This window comes from Ambystoma mexicanum, chromosome 4q (assembly GCF_040938575.1).
Source record: "Ambystoma mexicanum isolate Mex_15411 chromosome 4q, UKY_AmexF1_1, whole genome shotgun sequence".
Taxonomy (NCBI): domain Eukaryota; kingdom Metazoa; phylum Chordata; class Amphibia; order Caudata; family Ambystomatidae; genus Ambystoma; species Ambystoma mexicanum.
The window spans coordinates 1,245,372,726-1,245,395,673 of NC_090928.1; the positions used below are offsets into that span (position 1 = coordinate 1,245,372,726).

At 47.3% G+C, this 22,948-nt stretch overlaps 1 protein-coding gene across 1 annotated transcript in view; it reads left to right on the forward strand.

The window, feature by feature from the left end:
* Positions 1-22,948, forward strand: part of LOC138467361 (exportin-5-like) — a 419,600-nt gene that overhangs the window by 272,812 nt on the left and 123,840 nt on the right. The window contains exons 19-20 of the mRNA XM_069607325.1: positions 13,102-13,201; positions 13,850-14,031. Coding sequence (XP_069463426.1) covers positions 13,102-13,201; positions 13,850-14,031 — 282 coding nt within the window. The remainder of the gene's footprint in view (positions 1-13,101; positions 13,202-13,849; positions 14,032-22,948) is intronic.

A 22,948-nucleotide genomic window follows, 5' to 3' on the forward strand; every position in this document is an offset into this window, starting at 1 on the left:
AACTCCTGTGAGTTTGTTAATTTTGTCGGAATGTCGGGTAAACCTCTTTTTCGCCCGTGTGCCACGTGCGGATTGAAGAAGGTTTATGAGGGGGACGGCCATTTAGACTGTATTTATTGCCTCCACCCTCACCACTCGGCAGACCAGTGTGAAATATGTAAAGGTTTTTCCCAGAAAACCCTGAAGGATCGAAACCGCCGGCTGGTATCCTGGTTAAATGACGGTGCGGGAGCGTACCCTCAGTCAGAGGTGGGCTCGGTGCGCAGTGTGGCCTCTGCGAAAACATCAGGAGCCCCTCGACGCTCAACCTCGTCGGAACCCCCGGCTAAGAAGTCACGACCTGTGGAAAAGGACGTTCCACGAAGTCACTCTTCTAAGGACTCTTCTAAAGACTCTGCAAGAAAGACATCTTCGTCCACTGTGTCGAAGAAAGGAAAGGAGAGGCCTAAATCCTCCTCGGGCGATCAACACAGATCAGCCACGAGTAGAGATTCGGATAAACGCAGGGAGAGCGCTGTGAAGGCGGGACCGCCTAAACCACCTGCAGGCCCATCATCGACGACGACGAACCAGTCGGTGTCTTCACTGCCGCTGACGCAGTCGATTTCACCCGTCATCAACCCACCGACGACCTCGGCGACGATGTCCTCGTCGACGGAAGTTCTGGCCTGGAGACCGGAGGTATTTGATATGGGGCTGCCTGACACATTGCTACAGGAACAGACAGCGTCAATTGCCTCGAAAGAAGACGACGGCTTCAGAATTGTGAGCCCGGAGGACCTCGGTCTACGACCCAGGTTTCCATCAGGAGCAACCTGCTCTCAGGTGTTTACCCAACCTCCAAGCTCTCAGGCGACCCTGTCCATGGAGGTACTGTCCTCCTTACACTCGCTGCTGAAATCGCTGGACGAAAGGCTTCCACCTGTACCGTCGACACCCCCCCGTCGACGAGCCCGGCCCTTCACACCGCCCGACCAAATCGATCGGGGTTCCAACTACTCCAGCAGTCCAGGAGGAAGGTGAGCTTTCGGACTCCCTATCTGACCACGGGTCAGCGTCAGATATATCCCTCTCACCATCTAGGGATCCATCCTGGGTGTCGGATGTGGAAATGGAAACACCAAAGAGTCCCACTCACCCGTCACCACCGGACGATATAGGTTCCTTTCATTCTATGATGGAAAAAGCATGCAAGGAGTTTGGCCTGGTCCAACAGGAGGAGAAAAAGGACTGTTTTCTTTTTGACTATATGGGCAAGAGTAGACGCTCAATATTCTCAATACCCATTTTAGACCATGTCTGGAAAGAAGGTGTCCAAACCATGCGTCACCCATTTTCTGAGCCGGCTGTCAAAGGCCGCATTGAAAAGAAATTTAAGGTACCAGACTCTACACCGAAGTGTCTTTCGGCTCAACCTACACCGGACTCGGTGGTGTCGTCGGCGGCGACGAGAAAAGCAAAGGCCCAACATAAATGCTGTACCCCTCCTGATAATGAGGCGAGGCGCCAAGACGTGTTTGGTAAGAAGGTTCTTTCTGTGGGGGCCTCAACGATAAAAGCAGCTAACTCCCTGGCGATTGTGGCCAGATATGACAGGGAGATGTGGCACAGACTGGCACCTATCCTGGACCACCTCCCGGAAGAACATAGGACGGCGATGTCCCTGGTTCGAGAAGGCGAAGAGGCATCGAATCATGCTATTAACATAGCGGTGGACCTGGCAGATTCGGGTTTTAAACAAATAAATAACGGAGTTGTTCTAAGACGCCAGGCTTGGCTTAAGTGCACCAACTTCAGACCCGAAGTACAGTATAAAGTTTTGGACATGCCCATCGAAGGTGATCTTCTTTTCGGAGAAAAGTGGACGAGGCCTTGAAGGGCATGAAGGAGGACTCAGATACAGCACGCTCGTTGGGTTCTCTCCAGAGTGGTAAGCCCTTTCGTTCTTTTCGTCCCTTTAGAGGAGCATCTGGAAACGCAAGATTCTCAGCAACCAGGGATAGATCTTTTGGTAGATCAGCGTATCCTTCCCAAGGATATAGACGCGCCTCTCAGACCTCAAGCCGGCGCAGAAACTTCCAGTCTTCCAAGAGACGACCAACTTATTCGTCGTCGACGAGCAAACAGAAAGACCAGCAATGACGGGAAGCGTGCCGTTCTGGGAGGAAGAGTGTCAAGCTGCATCGAGGAATGGGAGACCATCACAATAGATCAGTGGGTTTTGGACACTGTGAGGTACGGACATTCCCTACTATTCAAATGCAAACCTCCAAAATGTCCACCAATACATCTATCCCAGCCACATCTAAACATCTTGCGGTAGGAAGTAACACTCATGTTACAGAAAGGCGCCATCGAATTAGTCCCTGCATCGCAGAAAGGCCAAGGGGTATACTCAGTGTTTTGTGGTAAAGAAGCCAAACGGAAAATGGCGTCCTATTCTCGACCTGCGAGACCTTAACAAGACCCTACAGAGTCAAAAATTCAAAATGCTTACACTGCAGGAGGTGATCAGATCCGTCCAAAGGGACGATTTTTTGGCGTCACTAGATCTACAGGACGCGTACTTCCACATTCCGGTGTGTCAAAAACACAGGAGGTTTCTGAGGTTCATGGTAGGTCAGACACACTACCAATTTGCAGTGCTCCCATTTGGTCTAAAGTCCTCCCCAAGAACGTTTACAAAATGTTTGGCACCTGTGGCAGCCTGGCTGCGAAAGGGAGGGCATCATGTATACCCGTACCTTGACGACTGGCTTGTGAGGGGATCCTCCCCACCGTCGACCAACGACAGCGTACATGCCACCTTACAACTTCTGCAACGACTGGGGTTCGCAGTGAACTTCGAAAAGTCTTCTCTAAAGCCCTCAAAGAGCTTGAAGTTCTTGGGAGCTCAATTCGAAACCCCCTCGGGAATAGTGAAACCGTCCCTAGACAGAATATTGAAGATCGAACAACTGACGAGTCAACTTCGCCTACAGAGCACATTTTCCGTGAGAAAATATGTGGCAATCCTGGGTTCCATGGCTTCGTGCATCCACCTAGTGGCAAACTGCCGATTGTTCATGAGGCCTCTACAGGAGTTCCTGTCGGACAGATGGAAGCAGGCCACGGGCCGGTGGTCAGACAGGATAACCGTCGACGACGAGGGTGTCATCAGATCCCTCCAATGGTGGAAAATCTTTCACAACCTGGACAGAGGGGTTCCTCTACAAGAACCGGATTTTCAGTACACCATCATCACGGACGCCTCCCTGACGGGCTGGGGAGCACACATGAACGATCATCAAACCCAGGGCAGATGGTCTTCGACCGAATCGCACCTACACATCAACGTGCTGGAACTGAGGGCAGTGAGATGGGCCTTGAAATCATTCCTTCCACATATCAAAGGATCAAAAGTAAGAGTGCTGACAGACAACATGACAGCCATGTTCTACTTGATAAAACAAGGCGGCACCAGATCCAGGACCCTTTCGGCGGAAGCTCAAAAGATCTGGCACTGGGCGTTGAAACACAACATATCCTTAGTGGCTTACCATCTCCCGGGTGTGAAGAATGTGCAAGCGGATTCCCTGAGCAGGACAATGGCTCAAATACACGAGTGGGAGCTGGACACCGGTCAGCTCCAAATAATCTTCGAAAGGTGGGGGACCCCCTCAATCGACCTCTTCGCAACGAAAGAAAACAGGAAATGCGAACAGTTCGTGAGCAGATGGCCTCAAAAAGGATCCCTGGGGGAAGCGTTCTCGTTCCCTTGGACGGACAAATTCCTGTACGCCTTCCCTCCGTTCCCCCTTATACGGAGGACAATCCAGGGGATTCGCAGGTACAAATGCCGGGTCATTCTAGTAGCACCGTATTGGCCGAGACAACCATGGTTTTCCGACCTCCTACATCTGTCGTTGGAACAGCCTATAACTCTACAGAAAGTGCCGAACCTACTGTCCAGGGACAAGGGAACGGTGTGGCACCACAACCCAGACAGCCTCAACTTAACAGCATGGCTCCTGACTTTTCACAGTTTGGCAGCTTGAAAGTCTCGTCGGATTGCCGGAGAATTCTGCAGGCGGCTAGGGCCCCTTCGACTAACAAATCATACATATGCAAATGGCGAAGGTTCTGTACGTGGTGTCAAACACAGCACGAAGTTCAGCCTTTAGAAGTAACCCCTGAACAAATTCTTCCGTATCTTCTTCACCTAGCTGAGAGTGGTCTGTCATCATCATCATCATCATCCATCAAAGTGCACTTGGCGGCCATTTCAAGGTTTACGAGGAGAAGACAGTCTTCACCATTATTCAGTGACAGACTGGTGAAACATTTTATGAGGGGTCTCTTTAGAACTTTCCCCCCTACGAAACGGTTCCCACCGTCGTGGAGTTTAAATGTGGTCTTGGCGGCCTTAATGAAGCCTCCATTTGAGCCAATGTCCTCTTCATCCATGCAGTTCCTATCTTGGAAACTTGGCTTTCTTAATTTCCATTACATCGGCTAGAAGAATGTCGGAATTACAGGCATTGGTCATAGATCCTCCATATATGAGATTCTTTAAGGACAACCGTAGTAAAAGATTCCGAGAAAAAATTCCCAATGTGGGTAGGTGCGCGCACCCTTGTTCTAATTAGGTGTTTGAGAGGTTTGCAGCAGTGGCAGTGCGTAGAAGGGTAAATTCTCGGTACCCCTTCATATACAAAAGAATGAACAAAATCAATGAAGCCTGCCAATCAGCGCGCTGATTGGCAGGCTTCATTGATTTTGTTCATTCTTTAAGGACAAAGTAATTTTATCAACTAACCCTACTTTCATCCCGAAAGTACCGACGGTCTATCACAAGCACTCGACCATTGCTCTCCCTACTTTCTTTGCGACACCGTCGTCGACGGCGGAAAAGGCTCTACATACGCTCGATGTGAAAAGAGCGTTAAAGTTTTATCTGCAAAGAACGCAAGAACTCAGAACTACCAGCATGTGAATCCATGAAAGATGGTCCGTCGACGAGAGGAAGGGCAATCTCCAAGCAAGGCCTGGCTCGTTGGGTCTCTTCGGCAATTACTTTTAGTCACTCCAAGGCTGGGAGACCCCCTACAAGGACGCCCTAGAGCCCATTCCACGAGATCGACAGCATCCTCCGTGGCTCTATGGGCAGGAATTCCTCTGACAGACATCTGCCAGGCGGCGGCGTGGTCTGTCCCACACACGTTCACACGCCATTACTGCCTGGAAAGGCAGCATGCGGATGAAGTACAGATGGGGAGGGCAGTGCTGCGCCATCTTTTCCAATGAGGTAAGCCAAATGGTGAAACTGTTGTCCTTACCTTGCCGATGTTTGGTTTTTTCCTTGATCTATCGCCTTAATATAAATGTTACTGCTTACGTATATATATATATTGGACTGGGAGTGTTTTACTTTAATAATGTATGTTGCATTGCATTCTCACCTCCTTCTTCTAGGATACTGCTATACAATCTATTCTAAGCATGTGAATCCATGAAAGATCCAATGCTGGAGAAGGGAGTAGTTTCTTACCTGTAACTCCATTTCTCCAGCGTTGGTATCTTTCATGGATTCACATGCGCCCACCAGCCTCCCCGGAATGCAATGCGCAGGATATGTGCATAAACAGGTTCCCCCTTTCTTCTTTGGAGGGGTCGAAATCTGACGGGACCCGCGGGGGTGGGGCTTATATACCATTACGTCCTATGGGGCGTGCGTGGACGTCCCCGGGGAGGACGTAGATGTGGATAGGACACACAAGTGTCGGAAGTTTTTTCCTATAGGAAACGACTATATATGTGTACCGAGGGTTCCCAGTCTGACGACGGGGAATATTCTAAGCATGTGAATCCATGAAAGATACCAACGCTGGAGAAATGGAGTTACAGGTAAGAAACTACTCCCTACACAGAGGTCTATAATTACAAGTATTCAAATAGATTCTTACACTCAAGGTTTCTTAGTAAAACACTTACTAATTTATTTCACAGTCCATTATAAAACATTCACTAGAAGGAGGCAATCTATATCACACAAAAATATACTTAAATACTTCCCCATATCAGGTTCTGAGGCATTTAAACTACTTTGAAGGAGGAGCAAAATGGCATTAAGATCATTTGAAGTAGGAGCAAAAATGTATAAGTTAATAAAACGAATATTACAGGTACTCTTAAACTGTGCAAATAGTTTGAGTTCCCCAGAGGAGTTGATTCAATGCAATAGGTTAGGCCAAAGTCAATGGGCTAAAGTCTTGTATAGGATAATGCAGTTCTGGAAGTTAATCTGAACAGTCTATGCCAGGGGTGCACAACTGATTTTGACAGAGGGCCGAAAGTACCTTACATGAGGGCTATAGTGGGCTGAAAAGTAAATGTGGGCGGGGCGGTAGGCGGGGCGTGGCAGGAGGCTTTTTAAACCCCCAATTTGTATTAAACACATGGAAAAAGAATGTTTTTAAGGGGTAACGATTTTTATTTGCATTTCAAACTTACATTGTGTACTACACATGTTCCATTGTTATAATTTCTTTCTATTTAGTTATTGTATCTCGTCTGTTTAATTAACTTATATATATTTTATTGACCCTAGATTGGACATTACGTTATTTTGGACTGCTATAGTTTGCTGTTTGGGTTGCCCAAGAGGAGTATGGCCTTCGTTGATTCAGGTTTGCTCAAAAAGCAAAGGATGTACATCTCATAACTGTGCCTGTTTCAGCTTTATTATTGGGTTCACTCTTGGAGTGCAACACTATGCCCCATGGCTCCCACCCCCAACCAAACACTATGCCTCATGGCCCCCTCATCCCTCAACCAAACACTATGCCTCATGGCCCCCTCACCCCTCAACCAAACACTATGCCTCATGGCCCCCTCAACCAAACACTATGCCCCATGGCCCCCACCCCTCACCAAACACTATGCCCCATGGCACCCTCACCCCCAACCAAACACTATGCCCCATGGCACCCTCACCCCCAACCAAACACTATGCCCCATGGCCCCCACCCCTCAACCAAACACTATGCCCCATGGCCCCCACCCCTCAACCAAACACTATGCCCCATGGTCCCCACCCCTCAACCAAACACTATGCCCCATGGACCCCAACCAAACACTATGCCCCATGGCGCCCTCAACCCCCAACCAAACACTATGCCCCATGGCGCCCTCACCCCCAACCAAACACTATGCCCCATGGCCCCCACCCCTCAACCAAACACTATGCCCCATGCCCCCACCCCTCAACCAAACACTATGCCCCATGGCCCCCACCCCTCAACAAAACACTATGCCCCATGGCCCCCACCCCTCAACCAAACACTATGCCCCATGGCCCCCACCCCTCAACCAAACACTATGCCCCATGGACCCCAACCAAACACTATGCCCCATGGCCCCCTCAACCAAATACTATGCCCCATGGCCCCCACCCCTCACCAAACACTATGCCCCATGGCACCCTCACCCCCAACCAAACACTATGCCCCATGGCTCCCTCAACCCCCAACCAAACACTATGCCCCATGGCTCCCTCCACCAAACACTATGCCCCATGGCACCCTCACCCCCAACCAAACACTATGCCCCATGGCTCCCTCAACCCCCAACCAAACACTATGCCCCATGGCTCCCTCCACCAAACACTATGCCCCATGGCACCCTCACCCCCAACCAAACACTATGCCTCATGGCCCCCTCAACCAAACACTATGCCTCATGGCCCCCTCAACCAAATACTATGCCCCATGGCCCCCACCCCTCACCAAACACTATGCCCCATGGCACCCTCACCCCCAACCAAACACTATGCCCCATGGCTCCCTCAACCCCCAACCAAACACTATGCCCCATGGCTCCCTCCACCAAACACTATGCCCCATGGCACCCTCACCCCCAACCAAACACTATGCCCCATGGCACCCTCACCCCCAACCAAACACTATGCCCCATGGCACCCTCACCCCCAACCAAACACTATGCCCCATGGCCCCCTCACCCCTCAACCAAACACTATGCCTCATGGCCCCCTCACCCCTCAACCAAACACTATGCCTCATGGCCCCCTCACCAAACACTATGCCCCATGGCACCCTCACCCCAACCAAACACTATGCCCCATGGCCCCCTCACCCCAACCAAACACTATGCCCCATGGTACCCTTACCCCAACCAAACACTATGCCCCATGGCCCCCTCACCCAAACACTATGCCCCATGGCCCCCTCACCCCTCAACCAAACACTATGCCCCATGGCCCCCTCAACCAAACACTATGCCCCATGGCCCCCTCACACCTCAACCAAACACTATGCACCATGGCCCCCTCACCCCTCAACCAAACACTATGCCCCATGGCCGCCTAACCCCCCAACCAAACCCTATGCCCCATGGCTCCCTCAAGCCCCAACCAAACCCTATGCCCCATGGCCCCCTCAACCAAACCCTATACCCCATGGCCCCCTCAACCCCCAACCAAACACTATGCCCCATGTCCCTCACCCCCAACCAAGCACTATGACCCATGTCCCCTTCACCCCCAACCAAACACTATGCACCCATACAGACCCGAACCCCCCAACTCCAAACCCCCAGCCCCCAACTCAGCGCACACACAAACATTCACCCATACAGACCCGAACCCCCCACTCCCCAACTCCGAACCCCCACCCCCCAAATCAGGACACACAAACCAGCACCCATACAGACCAGAACCCCCCACCCTCCAAATCAGCATACAAACTAGCAAGCATGCACACATACAGACCCTGCATCTCAACATAAACCGCACTTACACTCCAAAACAAACATTCATGCACACCCGACACCCCCCAACCCCGCATCTCAACATACACACAAAAAACATTCAAATCCAAATATTCATATACATCCGACACTCCCCCCCACCCCCGCATCTCAACATACACACAAAAAACATTCAAATCCAAATATTCATACACATCCGACACCCCCCACACACCCCCACCCCCGCATCTCAACATACACACAAAAAACATTCAAATCCAAACATTCATAAACATCCGACACCCCCCCACCCCCACATCTCAACATACAGTCAAAAAAACATTCAAATCAAAAAATGCATACACATCCGACACCCTCCCACCCTCGCATCTCAACATACACACAAAAAACATTAAAATCTAAACATTCATACACATCCGACACCCCCCCACCCTCGCATCTCAACATACACACAAAAAACATTGAAATCCAAACATTCATACACATCCGACACCCCCCACCCTCGCATCTCAACATACACACAAAAAACATTCAAATCCAAACATTCATACACATCCGACAGCCCCCCCACCCCCGCATCTCAACATACACACAAAAACATTGAAATCCAAACATTCATACACATCCGACACCCCCCACACACCCCCACATCTCAACATACACACAAACATTCAAATCATTCATACACATCCGACACCCCCCGCATCTCAACATACACACAAAAAACATTCAAATCCAAACATTCATACACATCCGACACCCCCGCATCTCAACATACACACACAAACAAACAGACCACTTACCGGAGACGTGCTGGAAGGCAGGTAAGCTGGAAGTCGCTGGAATCGTACTACGGCTGGCGTGGTCCAAGGCTGAAATGCCTTCTGGCATCATGCCTTATGGACCACGCTAGCCGTAGTGCTGACTGTCCATTGGTGCAGCACACACGCACTACGTGGCTCGTAGGAGCGACGTGGTGCGTGTGCTGAGCTAATGAGGGCCAGTGTTTTGTTCGGCCCGGAAGACAACAAAGACTTTCCTAATGGAGGGCGGCTGATGCTGCTTGCGGGCCGCCCTCCATTAGGAAAGTCTTTGTGCCTCGCGGGCCGGACAAAAGAGCATGGCGGGCCGCAACTGGCCTGCGGGGCCGTATGTTGTGCACCCATGGTCTATGCCAAAGTTCTCAGAAGTAGGTCGTAAAAGAAAGATTCATATGTTGGATCACAAGCTGACTAGGCCTGCAAGTTGCCAAAGTTTCAAGCACTTTCGAGTGAGAGGTAAATTCTCTTGGTCGGGTTTTCACAGTACCTTACAATGAAGAAAAAGATGCAGCTGACGACGTCTGTTCCTGGCAGTTCCTGCAGATCTTGCTGTTCCTGAGCCTCAGTCGTGTGGACAAGAGGTAGGCCGTCGGGGGACTCCTGCACTGCACGGGGACTGGTCAGAAAGCTGGTGAAGGCAAATATTCAATTCTGGTAGCTGAAGAGTAGAAGAGGCAAGCAACTGTGCAGAAGCAACCACGGCAAGTGACAACTGACAACAAGCAATGCTACCCAACAAGAGTCAATTTCTCTTAAACTGTACAATACCTTTGGTTAGAAGAAATGGTTTCAGCTGGCTTCTGTTCCTTTGCAGCTCTGCAGGTCCTGTTGTTCCTGGGCCTCATTCGTGGGGACAAGAGGGAGGACTTCTGGGGACGTCTGCACTGCAATGGGACGGTCGGCAACCGCAAAGTGCAAACTTCAATTCAGCGGCGCTTCCCGGCATTCAGCTAATAGCACCACCGCAGGTTCTTGGATACCACGCTGGACTTTCCTCGCACTTCGGGTCCAGCACACTATTGAGGGGGCTCAGGCTTGGCCAGTCCTGCTTCCTGGGAGTCCTGAGGATCTTCCAGTAACTCAGGTACGACTTAAAAGTGATGCACTCCAATCTGTTGTTCCTCTCCCTGGCACTTTGGTTCCTGCCACAGCAAGGAAGTACAGCCATCTCTGAGCGGATGTCCAGACGAGTTCACTTTCGAGTTGATTGGTCCCATCAACTTGAGGGGAGAAGTTGTCCTTGCAGGGATTCTCTAGTCGAGGCGAATTCAGAGCTTCAGCACAGCCATAGGGCTTCACCGGGCAAAGCAACGGTCCGTGAGTTGTGGCAGGCGTCTCTTTCAAGTTCTTCTTCGGATTCCTTCGTCCAGTGGTCGACTCTGCCTACCAAGCCAAAAAGCCTTGCCTTTTATGCAGGTTTCTCTCATTCATTCCAGCCTAGCTGTCAAATTGACAGCAGGGTGGCTGTCCTTGCCGATTCCTGTAACCATGGGGATTAAGCAGAGTTTTGGGCACCCTCCCTCAGTTCCTGCCCCTGCCAGACTCTCTGGAGCCAGAGGCTGGCTTCACTCATAAATCCCGCTAAAGACAACATGAACAAAGGGACCAAAACTGGTTTTGGCGCGCAGAGTAAATCTCGAAGGACCTCTCCACAGAGAAATGGCGAAACAAAGACCGGGCCATTTTGACAATAATGGCACCCAAGGTGCTCTACTGGGTCTGCGAATGCAGCACGCGGTTCAAACAAAGCACAGTAGTTAAAAGTAAGCCACTGACACCAGCCATTAATTGTAGAAAGGGTAACATAAATATTACATGAGAAACTAGACAAAGGGGATACTACGTAACCCCTCCAGCACCCTATTGTAAGATAGTGTGTGCTGGGTCTAGAAAGTTACAAAATGTGAGTAAAGTCAATTTCACTTTACTCTTCTTGGAAACAGTAATTTATCCAAGAGAAAGGTGGGAAATCTGAAAGACTTCCCTGTGCCACTGCACTGAAGGTGTTGTGTCTCACAATGTAAAAAGATGCCTATGGCATTTGTCAGACTCCACAACCAAAAGAAACCGAGTTTAAATCACAGAAAAATACATGAGTATGGAAAAATGGAGTCTCACTCTCAAAGTAAAAAATGTGTCTGCAAAAATCCAGCAAAGGTGCTGGGGGTGTCTAAGGTGGAGAGGAATTGGCACATTTCTGAGAATTCTCCCTAACAATTGCGCATTGCCATCGTGTGGCCAACATATCGCTACCAGCCTGGCTTCGGTCCCATTCCACCAGATCCATCGCAGCTACTAGAGCAGCCCGGGTCGGCCAAGCAGTTCTATGCAACCTATTTGATTGAGACGAGTCTGTTGCTGGGCTAAGTGTATTGCTTCTGTTTAGCCTTGCCGCTTCCTGCGGTTGTGTATATGTACTGCTGTGTATTTGTATTCATGAGCATGTGAATCCATGTAAGACCCCATGATGGCGAAGGAACAAGTTGCTTACCTGTACCTCCAGTTCTCCAGCAAGGGTGTTACATGGATTCACATGCAAAACCTCTCTCCTACCTTTCTGTGGCTCTTCTTGGTTCCTACTTTCACTTTACTTGCATGACCAAATCTGAAGATGTCCCCCAGAGGTGGAGCCTATTAGGACGAATGTCATTGGCTGGGACAGTATGACCTAAAGTGATAATAGGCTATAGAAGCCACAAACAGTTTTTAGCTTTAAAGCGAAACTGCTTTAATATTACAGAGGATTCCCGGCCTGACGACTGGGAATATTCATGAGCATGTGAATCTGTGTGAGACCCCATGCTGGAGAACAGGAATTACAGGCAAGTAACTTGTTAGGGCACTAGCCACATTTATTATCCTTACTCAGTAAACGTGAATATGCATAAGAAAAATAAAGCAACAATGGTAAAAATGTAGCTGCTGCCACCAGCTGGTCTTTAAAGATACATAACATTGTGTCTAATGGGTACAAAGTTCAATTATTTTAACAACCTTTTAACCTATAATTCAACACATCAATGCGAAAGGAAATCATGAAGCAATTAACACATTGAATGAAATCAAACTATTCAAATTACATCAATTTAATTGTAAGAAAAATATAACACCATTGTCGAAATAATATAACACAGGACTTGCAATATAATTAATAGAAAACCATTGTGCTTCTTATCAATACATACAATAAAGTGCTGATAACTATTGTAAAAATTACTTCTGTAAAAACATCACATGTCTCAGATTGACCCTCTTCTGCTATGAATGGTCTGATATTAGTCATCTGATCAGTAGTGTATGGTGCAATGTGATCTTTGATGTATTGAATTGTGTATTATGCTCTCAACCTCCACTACAGAAAGTAAGGTGTAGTACCAGAAAGAGGACCACTGGACTCCTTTTAGCAGTCACAGGGGTTGACAGTTGGAAATCTACTTACTTAGTAGTTTTTTCTTATAGATGCCTATTGCTTTCATACTTCTTGAACAGTTATTCTTATGTCTTCATATTACAGGTTGTTATCGGATCCTGAGACGTTCATTGCATATATTGGTGCTGACCCGGCAGTGGTTGCCAAAAACTCAGAAAACCCAACAGCCCTTTACCGTTCAAGAGTGAGTATTTATAGCCAGTGATGACAGTACTAGTAATGGCACCAGAAGAAAGATGGTGTATTTACAATTGATATTCCTGTAGTTATAAAGTCCAGGAAATCTTGAAAGCACAGTTAGCTTTTTATATTGTGAAAGGCCTCAGACAGACATTGAAGCTATTACAAAGTGCCATTTTTAATCAACACGCCGCCTCACCCTGTGCCCAAAAGCAATTGTCTAGTTAGTGTTTGTAATGTGATTTCTCATGAATATTTGGTATCATTTTCATATGAAGATGGGCAAAAATGTATTCCTGCTTTACTTTGCTTAATGTAAAATAGCAACGTTCCAAGATGGTGTTCCAGAACATGCTAGATCAACCAAATAAACAGGAAACAGTTTTGCAATATTCTGGTCACCACACGGACAAATGTTGTAATTCTGCCAGAAGTCGTATGACCTGCTGCCTCTATACTACTTACGTTTTACTGGCTTGACGGTTATCTAATTGATATTTTTGCTGTAGTGTACTAGAAGACAAACTACTGTGAACTAATTCTCTTGTGAGGGCTGAAACTATTAGTTAAATTGTGTCTTGAGAAATGGTATCTACCTGTCTTGTAAAACTCTTACCCACTTAATGTACACTGTAAATCTTCTTTATTGTAGATAAGCTATTGTGTATCCAGCATTCTAGAAGTGCTGAGATGCACACAGCGGCCCGCAAGCCAAATGGAAGCTGTGGCTGGAAGATTTCTTACTGGTTACATGCCCAATGGTGAGCATATCTACCGGAACCCCTGCATGGACCTGGTCTTGGCACTTCTCAACAATGTGTTCATTTTAATCAGGTCAGTTGCATTTACTTCCTTTAAATGTTTGACGTGCACAAAAGCAACACATCTGTTACAAAGGATTTAGTGTTCTCATTTCTTTGGTTCTACATTACAGGGTGCTTACCGATATTTATGAACACTGTATTTCTTATGGATTACCTCCTCCCACAGATTCCTCATCTTAGATGTACTTTCTCAAATCCCAGCGGTCTGCAGAAACATTTAGCTATTAGAGAGCCTGGTGCAGCTCCGTGCTGGCTCTAGGCACTGTTGAGCGTCAAAGATGCTGGATTTGATGTTGGGGGCAATATAAATGTAGCCAGTAGCTCCCCATGCGGTCAGTTCCTTATTTTTTATGCACTGGGTATGCTGCATTGAACCCGAACTTGCTTTTGTAAATTTACCTGCATTGCACCGCCCAGGGCTTTCAACCCTGCAGAGATTTTGGGAGGCAAATTGTTTCACCAAGGTTTGTCAATACTTCTTGGGGAGGAGCGTAATATGAAGTATTGATCCATTCAATCTGCAATCATGTCATTGTGCTTTACATCTTGTTTCACAAGGGAGATTGCAGGCGGCTGAACCTTGTTCCAAGCAAGCCTGCTTCCTTGATCATCAGGCTGAAGAAGAATGGGCTTTGGATGCTGCCAAAAAAAAGACAATAAGCAGCAACAAGCCTTTTCCTGGTCCTGCTCTCCCATTGGTACTTAGGGTTGTCACTCTGCTTCGTAATCTTCCAGTAAAAGGAGTCCTCACTATTGCTCCACTGAGGATTCCCCACCTTTGTTAAAGGTACCCGTTAGGGATATTAATCATGTGTATGCTTCATCCCCTCTCGTAGTGAGACCCCCAGCCCTTTATGCTGGACTTCTGGACCTTTTTCTTTAATCCTGAATGATCGGAGCCATTTGCCACTCATTAATTATTATGGGCTCTGTCCTATGGAACTGTATTCTTGGTATTTTACCTATACTAGGAGTCTATTTTCCTCCATTGCTCTTAAAGGCATTTCTATTTAACTATTGCAGCACACGCCTGCTTATGGGCCGTGTTGATAGGGACCCTTAAGGGCCTACTTTACGGTTCTTTTCTTTATCCTAGAGTAACTACAGTTCTTACGGATTGTAGCTCTCCAAAAACCTTCTACTCAGAGATTGGCACCCACCACCTTATGTGGAGTGCCACAGGCATACCTAGTATCCCACGTCTCTCTGCTCCTGTGACTTTTTAGTCACATAGACAATCTCCTAGTTATGGCTGGTGGCTATTGTTTAATCTTTGTACCGCAGGCTTTATCCATAGCTCCGGTAGTGCAGAACAGGGACAGCCATGTACCAACTTGGGGCCTCGCTTCTTTTTTCGCCATTACTTGCATGTTTGTTAGCTCTTCTTCTACCATTCAGGGAGGGAGAGGCCGGTGTGTTTTTTGCGTTTGGCGGAAACCCTTGGGTGTCCCCGCCTAGGCTCCAGAGTGTTTGGGCTGGCAGGAAGTGGGGGAGGAGTTTTCCACCCCCCCGTCCTTTGTCTGCCTGAGTGCCTGAATAGAATCCGCTCCCACTGGGGGTCTGGCTGTCCTGATTGGACAGTCAAACACCCCTTTCAGTAAATTGCTGAGAGAGATTGCAGAGGTGTGTGTGCTGGAACTGTATAAAAGGTGACATCTGAAGTGAAAAAGTCGACCACTGGTACGTACCTGAAGTAACCAAAGAAGACGGCCAGACACGCCTGCAGACCCTTTGTTATGATAGGTTATTTATAACGCGCTTAGTACTGAGGTTTCTAAGCACGGACCTGGGGATCGAACCTGTGTAGCTCTGCGTCGTCTTGCTTGCAAGGCGAGCACTTTGCCCCTGAGCTATCCTCCCGAGACAAACAGGGTCTCAACACCGTGAAGCGATGACTGCTGTCTTGACCCTGTTTTCTGTGTGACAGAGGAGCTCCGAAGAGGACGCACCCTTTCCTTTGGCTTTTGGGAACAACCAGTCCAAAGACTAACTATGATTTGAGCTGTCTCTCGAGGTCCTGTGAGTTTTCAGAGCTGTGGAACCCCAATACCAGGAGTCTTGCTTCCCATTTCAAGTGCATCGTTGTGGAAAGGCAGAATCCGTCCAAATTTTGCTGAGCCCTCAAGGACACTCCAGAGATCCGATCCAACTCGTCCAGACCCCCTCATAAGAGTGCGGGACTGCAGGAAGCAAAGAAGATTGACTGGGCAAATCACATCCTTTGTTGGAGCTGCAGAAAAGGTGCCAAAACCACAATGTGACAAGAGAAGTTGCTGAAAGTCGTGCCAGAGATCCTCCCTCGACTGCTGTTGAGAGATCCCGTCCATTGTTCTCCCTTCAGTCATCAGACCAAGGAATCTGGAGGTCGGATCCAGAGCTGTAATATCGCGGAGCATCTACCACAAACATTTTCTCCTAAACTATGGTACTTTGGGGGGAAAAAAAGCTATTGCTTACTTGATGCCAAAAAGTTCCAGAGCATTGGGGTGCACATTTAGATGTCCAGGGCAACCCCCTCTTACCTCCGACCCAAGTGCCTGCTTGTGTACCTTTTTAGAGTCCTTTTACAGGGTCTCCGGCGTTGGTTAAGCCTTATTGTATCTTCCTTCCTAGAGACTAGAAAGTATCCACTGGAACCTTTAATTTATGCTGCTTTGCAAGACTTTAAACTGCTATGAACTGCCTTTTAGCTAGGGCTGCGTTTTTGACTTTGAAAGACTTGTGCCGCGTAACTGCCTCTAGAGCCTGAAGCTCTGCTAGGATAGTCGCGTGGATACAGTCCTTCCTGGCCAATAGAACCATGAGATTCTTCTCTCCGGTGGCAGCAGCAGACCCTATCCCCATTACTTGCGGTGTCCCGCAAGGTTCATGTGTTTCACCGACCTTATACAATATTTTCACAAAGCCCCTCTTTGATAAACTGGACCGTCTGGGTGTTACCTACACAAACTACGCGGATGACACCCAGATACTCCTCACTATCTCGGGCAACTACAAAACTGATGTAACCAAGATCAATGAAATCTTCTCTGTCATTCAGGCATGGATGGCCACACATGGCCTCTGCCTGAATGACGAGAAGACTGAACTGCTCATTGTTGGTTCACCTAACAACTTACAAAAACTAAGTCCCAACTATTCCAACATCATTATCGACGGTAACACTATCCCGATTGCCAAAAATGTAAAAACACTTGGCTTTTACCTTGATGCTAATACCAACCTTGCCAAACAAGTCAATTCGACCACCTCAGCCACGGCCTATACAGGAAAACTAATTCGAGCTTGTAGACCATTTCTTTCCTCTAACAGTTGCCTCACACTAGCTAGAGCTCTTATACAATCTAAGTTAGACTACTGAAATAGCCTCTACCTAGGTGCCAATCAAGCGATAATTAGCAAACTCCAAGTCCTTCAAAATAATGCGCTACGGGCAGCATTAAACATTCCCAGGCGTGAGCATATCTCTGCCACTAGAACATCATGCAAATGGCTCACCATCCAACATAAAATCGATCTAAGAACCCTCTGCCTTACCTACAAAGCACTCAACCAGCTAGCCCCTCCCCACCTTACTAACAAATTTACTCTGAGATCTTTCCCTAGAACTACGAGATCCTCCAATACCCTATGTCTCACAGTACCTAGATTTACCTCTAAAAGAGCCGTAGGTTCGAGCTTCACTGTCCTCGCCTCCCAACTCTGGAACACCTTGCCTCTGAATATTAAGACGTCCAAATCCTTCCAAACGTTCAGGAAGCTGGCCGTTGGGTGGCTTCTGACAAAAAGTCTACCTTCAAGTTAGACCTCAGCTATAAACTGTATATATTGCACATGGCTCATTTCTGACTAAGCGCCCTTATACTCCCGGGTCCGGAGCGCTATAGAAATACAACAAACAAATAACACTGACCAATTGTTTTCCTTCCTAAAAACCACTATCGTATGTGTATGCAGACTAAATGCAATTACCGGATTACTTTTTGGGCGTGTGGTATTATCGATAGAACTGTCAAACTCCTGTAACAATTATATACGTTCAGCAACTACCAACTAAGAAGTGACCCCTTGAAAAGTATACCTATGTGTTGGTTTATTGTGCTAAGTATACCGTATATATAATACATCTATATTTTAATATAAATGTTATTGATGCTTGTGAATCTGCTTAGAATCACATGCTGTGCATATAGTCCGACATCTAGTGGTAATTGCGGAGTATTGCATCTTTCTTTCGAAGATCGAAAGGGGACCTCTGTTAGGCAGAATTTTCAGAAATTTGCTAATTCCCTCCACCTTAGAGACCCCCCAGCAACTTTGCTGGATTTTGAGGACTTGATTTTTTTTAACCTGGAGAGAGTGAGACCCTTTTTCCCCACTCTCGTATTTTAACGTGGTTGTAGAATCTGACAAACTCCATAGGCATCATCTTTTACATTATCACAAAGCACCTTCAGTGCAGTGGCACAGTGAAGTCTTTCAGATTTCCCAAAGGTTTAAATACCTTCTCTGGGATAAACTACTGTTTCCCATAGCAGTAAAGTGAAATTGACTTTACTTACATTTGTAACTTTCTAGACCCAGCACACACTATCTTACAGTGGGGTGCTGGAGGGGTTATCTAGTATCCCCTATGTCTAGCTTCTAATGTAACATATTTTGTTACCCTTTTCACACTGAATGGCTGGTGGCAGTGGTTTAATTTGTAAACTACAATGGTGTGCCTTTACAGCGGACTGCGTTCGCAGCTACAGTAAAGCACCAAAGGGTGCCATTTTTGTCAAAATGGCCCTGGTCGTCTTTTTTCGCCATTTATTTGTTGAAAGGTCCTTCTTGAGAAGCCCGCCTCATGCTCCAGGGTGTCTGGGGTAGGCAGGGAGTGACGGAGGTGCCCAAAACACCCTATGCTTTGTCTCCTAGGAGACCCAAATGCACTCTGGTGATTGGCCGGCTGACTGTACGGCAAGGACAGCCACCCTGCTCTGTGACTGACAGCTAGGCTGGAATGAATGGGAGAGAACTGAATAAAAGGCAAGGCTTTTGGCTTGGAAGGCAGAGTAGACCACTGGACGAAGGAACTGAAGAAGAACTTGGAGAGGACGCCTGCTGCAACTACTGGACCGTTGGTTTGCCCGGTGAAGCCCTGCTGCTGTGCTGACTCCAAATTCATATCGACACAGAAGCCCCTGCAAGGACATCTCCCTTTGAGTCAGTGGGACCAATCAACGCCAAAGTAAGCCACTTGGACATCCATCTCGGAGATGGTTGAATTTCCTCAGTTGCTGCAGGAAACCGAATAGCCAGGGAGTGGAACACCAGATTGTGTGCGTTGCTTTTAAGCTGCCCTAAAGATTTTGGAAGATCCTCCTGACTCCCACGAAGCAGGATTGACCAAGCCTGAGCCCCCCTCAACAGAGTGCGGGACCCCAGAAGCAAGGAAAGTCCACCTTGACAGCCAGTAACCGCATTGTTGCTATTTGCGGTAGCCAAAAGAAGCTGAAACGCAAAACAGCCACTGAAAGTGACCTTTGCTGGTTGCAAGTTTTGACAGTCCCGGTGCATTGCAGGAGACCCCCAACGTCTTCCCTCTTGTCCCCACGACTGAGGCCCAGCAACAGAGAGATCTGCAGAGCTGCACAGGAACAGAAGTTATCAGCTGCATCTTTTCTTCTTTACCAAGGTACTGTAAAACAAGTCTAAGAGAACTTACCTCTTACTGTGGAAGTGCTTGTAACGTCTGCAACTCGCAAGTGTAATCAGCTTGTGCCCCTACATTTAGTTCTAATTTTTATCAAAGACTCCTAAGAACCTCTGCAAAGACATTTCCATTTACTTACCTGATGTGCTGCATCCTATACACAGACTTTTGCCCATTGACTTTGGCTTAGCCTATTGAATTGTAGGACTCCTATAAGAGGATCTGAAAGTATTTGCCCTGCTTAAGAATATTGGTGATCTCTTGTGTTCTAATAACCTTTGCCTTTTACCAACTTTTAAGAGTATTCTGAATGCCAATAGTAAGATATTAATGTCCCCAGCACCCTTGTTATTGAAGTCACCTGTGGGTGTAGGTTTTGTCTGTGGGCCCTCCGAAAGGGTCTTGTCTGATTCAGAAACTCAGTTATTTTGTGTTAGTAATATATTGCTCCCTTCTAAAGAAGGCGTTATAACTAACTGATAAATTAATAATTGTTTATGCAATAAACCTTGTGTGTAAGAGTTTATTTGAATACCTGTAACTGTGAATCTTTGTGTAACTCCACTACAGCTCACATTTCCCCTCTTGAGATAAGCCTGGCTGCTCAACGCACTACCAAAACAGTGTAGTACAAGCTTATACCAAAACGTGGGTTGCCTATACCTGTAGTCATAGTTGCTTGTAGTGTTCCCAGAGGGTACTGCATTCAAACTTTGCCTAACACATTGCAATTTCAATGAAGGCTTTCGACACAATAATAAAACGGCTCAAATCCACCAAATGCAAAAATGAGGTCTACTCGGCAATGATTATTAAATCATGCCCTCCTATAGTGTTAAGAGCCTTATGTACATTTATTAATGCCTCACTGAAAACTGGAACGCGTCCTCAGGATTAAAAAAAGGCGTGGGTGGTGCCCATTTTGAAAATATCAGGACTGCCACCTGACTTGCCTAATTATCGGCCTATCACCAATACTGTCTACTTATTGAACATTCTAGACCGTGTGGCCTATGAACAGATTTCAGCCCACCCTGTCCTGAATGACCACCAATCGTTTTACAAGTGGGTTTTGGGCTTAAATCCAAGCTACTAACCAGTATGGACAGAAATGAAGCCTCACTGCTGATGCTGCTTGATCTATCGGCCACATTTGACCTGGTGGACCATTCCATCATGTCCACTAGGTTAAAGGAAGTAGCAAACATTTCGGTCCTTGCCACTGAATGGGTTAATCTCCTTTCTTTGCAATCGCGAAAGTAGGGTCTTCCTTGGAGAAGCTGAAGCTGTGCCAATTAATGTTAGTTGCAGGGTACCCCAATGCGCATGCACCTAACCGTGCTTTTACAATCTTTTCATTGCCCCTCTGTTCGCTAGGTTGGCTCATGGTGTGATTTTTACGAACTACGCCAACCACACGCAATGTGTTGCCCCCTTGACTGGGACTCATGAATTAGACAAAACAGAAATCAACAAGACATTTGACCTCATTGAGTCATGGATGATGATGATGACCCTTGATCTCCCAAAAGAATGTGGAAACGATTGCCAGAGAAATCATCGGGGTGAAAATAGACTATTGCTCCAGCTTACTCACTGGCATTGATAAAACTAGTCTGAATAGACTCGAGGTCTGTCAGAACGGAGTTGTTGGAGTAGTAATGGGGCTCAAACGCAGAGGTCATGTCACAAACATACCGATTGAATCGAGAATTTGCTTTCGAATCCTAACCATCGTACAAAAGTGTAGATGGGGAAAGATGCCCAGATACCTACAGCAGCTTCTGGTTGCAAGATCTTATGGTAGATCACTGAGCTCTAATAATCAGAACTTGGAACCATAAGGCTTCACTGCACTGCAAAATGTTTAGTCAGATTCAAAAATAAAAGCAAAAGGTTTGGGGGTTCCATAAAAGTGGAAGGAAAAGTGCAGTAAAGAGAATCTTTCCCAACACTGAGGTAGCAGCAGGAGTGCTCCTGGTCCCTCTGCCTTGGGGCGTACAATACAAGATTTCCGAGCGGCTCAAACCTTCAGTACCCTCTCCAAATGTAGCCTCATAGACTGCCTTTAGGTGAATGTTGAATCTTGGGGACACTTGCAGGACTTTAAGGCGTTGAAAAGGCCAGAAAGCAATCATAATGCTATCCTCTGATGCAGGGTCACTGTTTGGCACTATGGGGGAGAGCTAGCGAACCAAAAACTATACCAGTTGATACAAAGGGTGGAGCTAGACGTGTAATCAAGTGGCACTTATTAGATTTAGAGACCAAATTACCAGGCATATATGCAAGCATTCAGTCCCCGCTTGAAATGTTTTGTCTCAGTGAGGCAGACGATGTAGAAAACGTGTTAAAAGTGCATGAAATGATTGTTAGCACTATGGCAGCTGGGGTGAGCAGGCCTCGGTTCATTGCGGCCAGCAGGGTAGCGCGCAGTACCCCATGGTATGATGGGGAATGTTGAGCTGCAAAAAAGGCATTGATAGAGCATGTAAAGGGGCTTGGGGGAGGGGCGCATTGGCCTTGGTTGAATTGTGATTTACTTAACACGAAGAAGCTGGAGCATTCCGATAATCTGTGGGGCAATCTCCTCCAGGCCTCTAAGGTGGCCAATTCCAGGGGCTTTTGGCAATGTCGTGGTGGGCGGGAGGAGTAGTGATTGAAATTTAACTCCGAACAGCATCCTGAGGTGGTCTGGATCGCCCACTTTGAAAACCTTTTATAAATGCAGATAATCTGGCTTTCAGTACGAGAATTGGGACGATTTCTGGTAGGTCTTAAGAGGGGGAAAATGTATCCCTGGTGTTGACCATGTATGACATTGGGGAGGCTCTCAGTTTGCAGAAACTGGGGAAAGTGCCTGGGCTGGACATTGTCCCCATCAACTGGTACCAACAGGAGGTGGTTATGTCTCCCTGTCTGTTAAAACTTTGTAATGCCCTGTTGGAAGCGAATAAAGTTCCTTATTCATGGACCCTACTTGTCCCCATATGCAAGAAGGGAGATGGGGGTTTCCCGGCTAATTATCAGCCCATCTCCTTCCTTGATGCGGGGAGCAAGGTGTTTGCCAAGGCAGTGTTGGGACATTTGGACGCATGGAGTCGAGAGGTGGGAGCTATGCATCATCTCCAGGCTGGATTCCAGCGCTATGTTAGCACAGTGGACTCTATCTGATCTTGGAAAAATATGTTGTGCTGCGGACCATAAACATTTACGCTCTTTTTTTGTT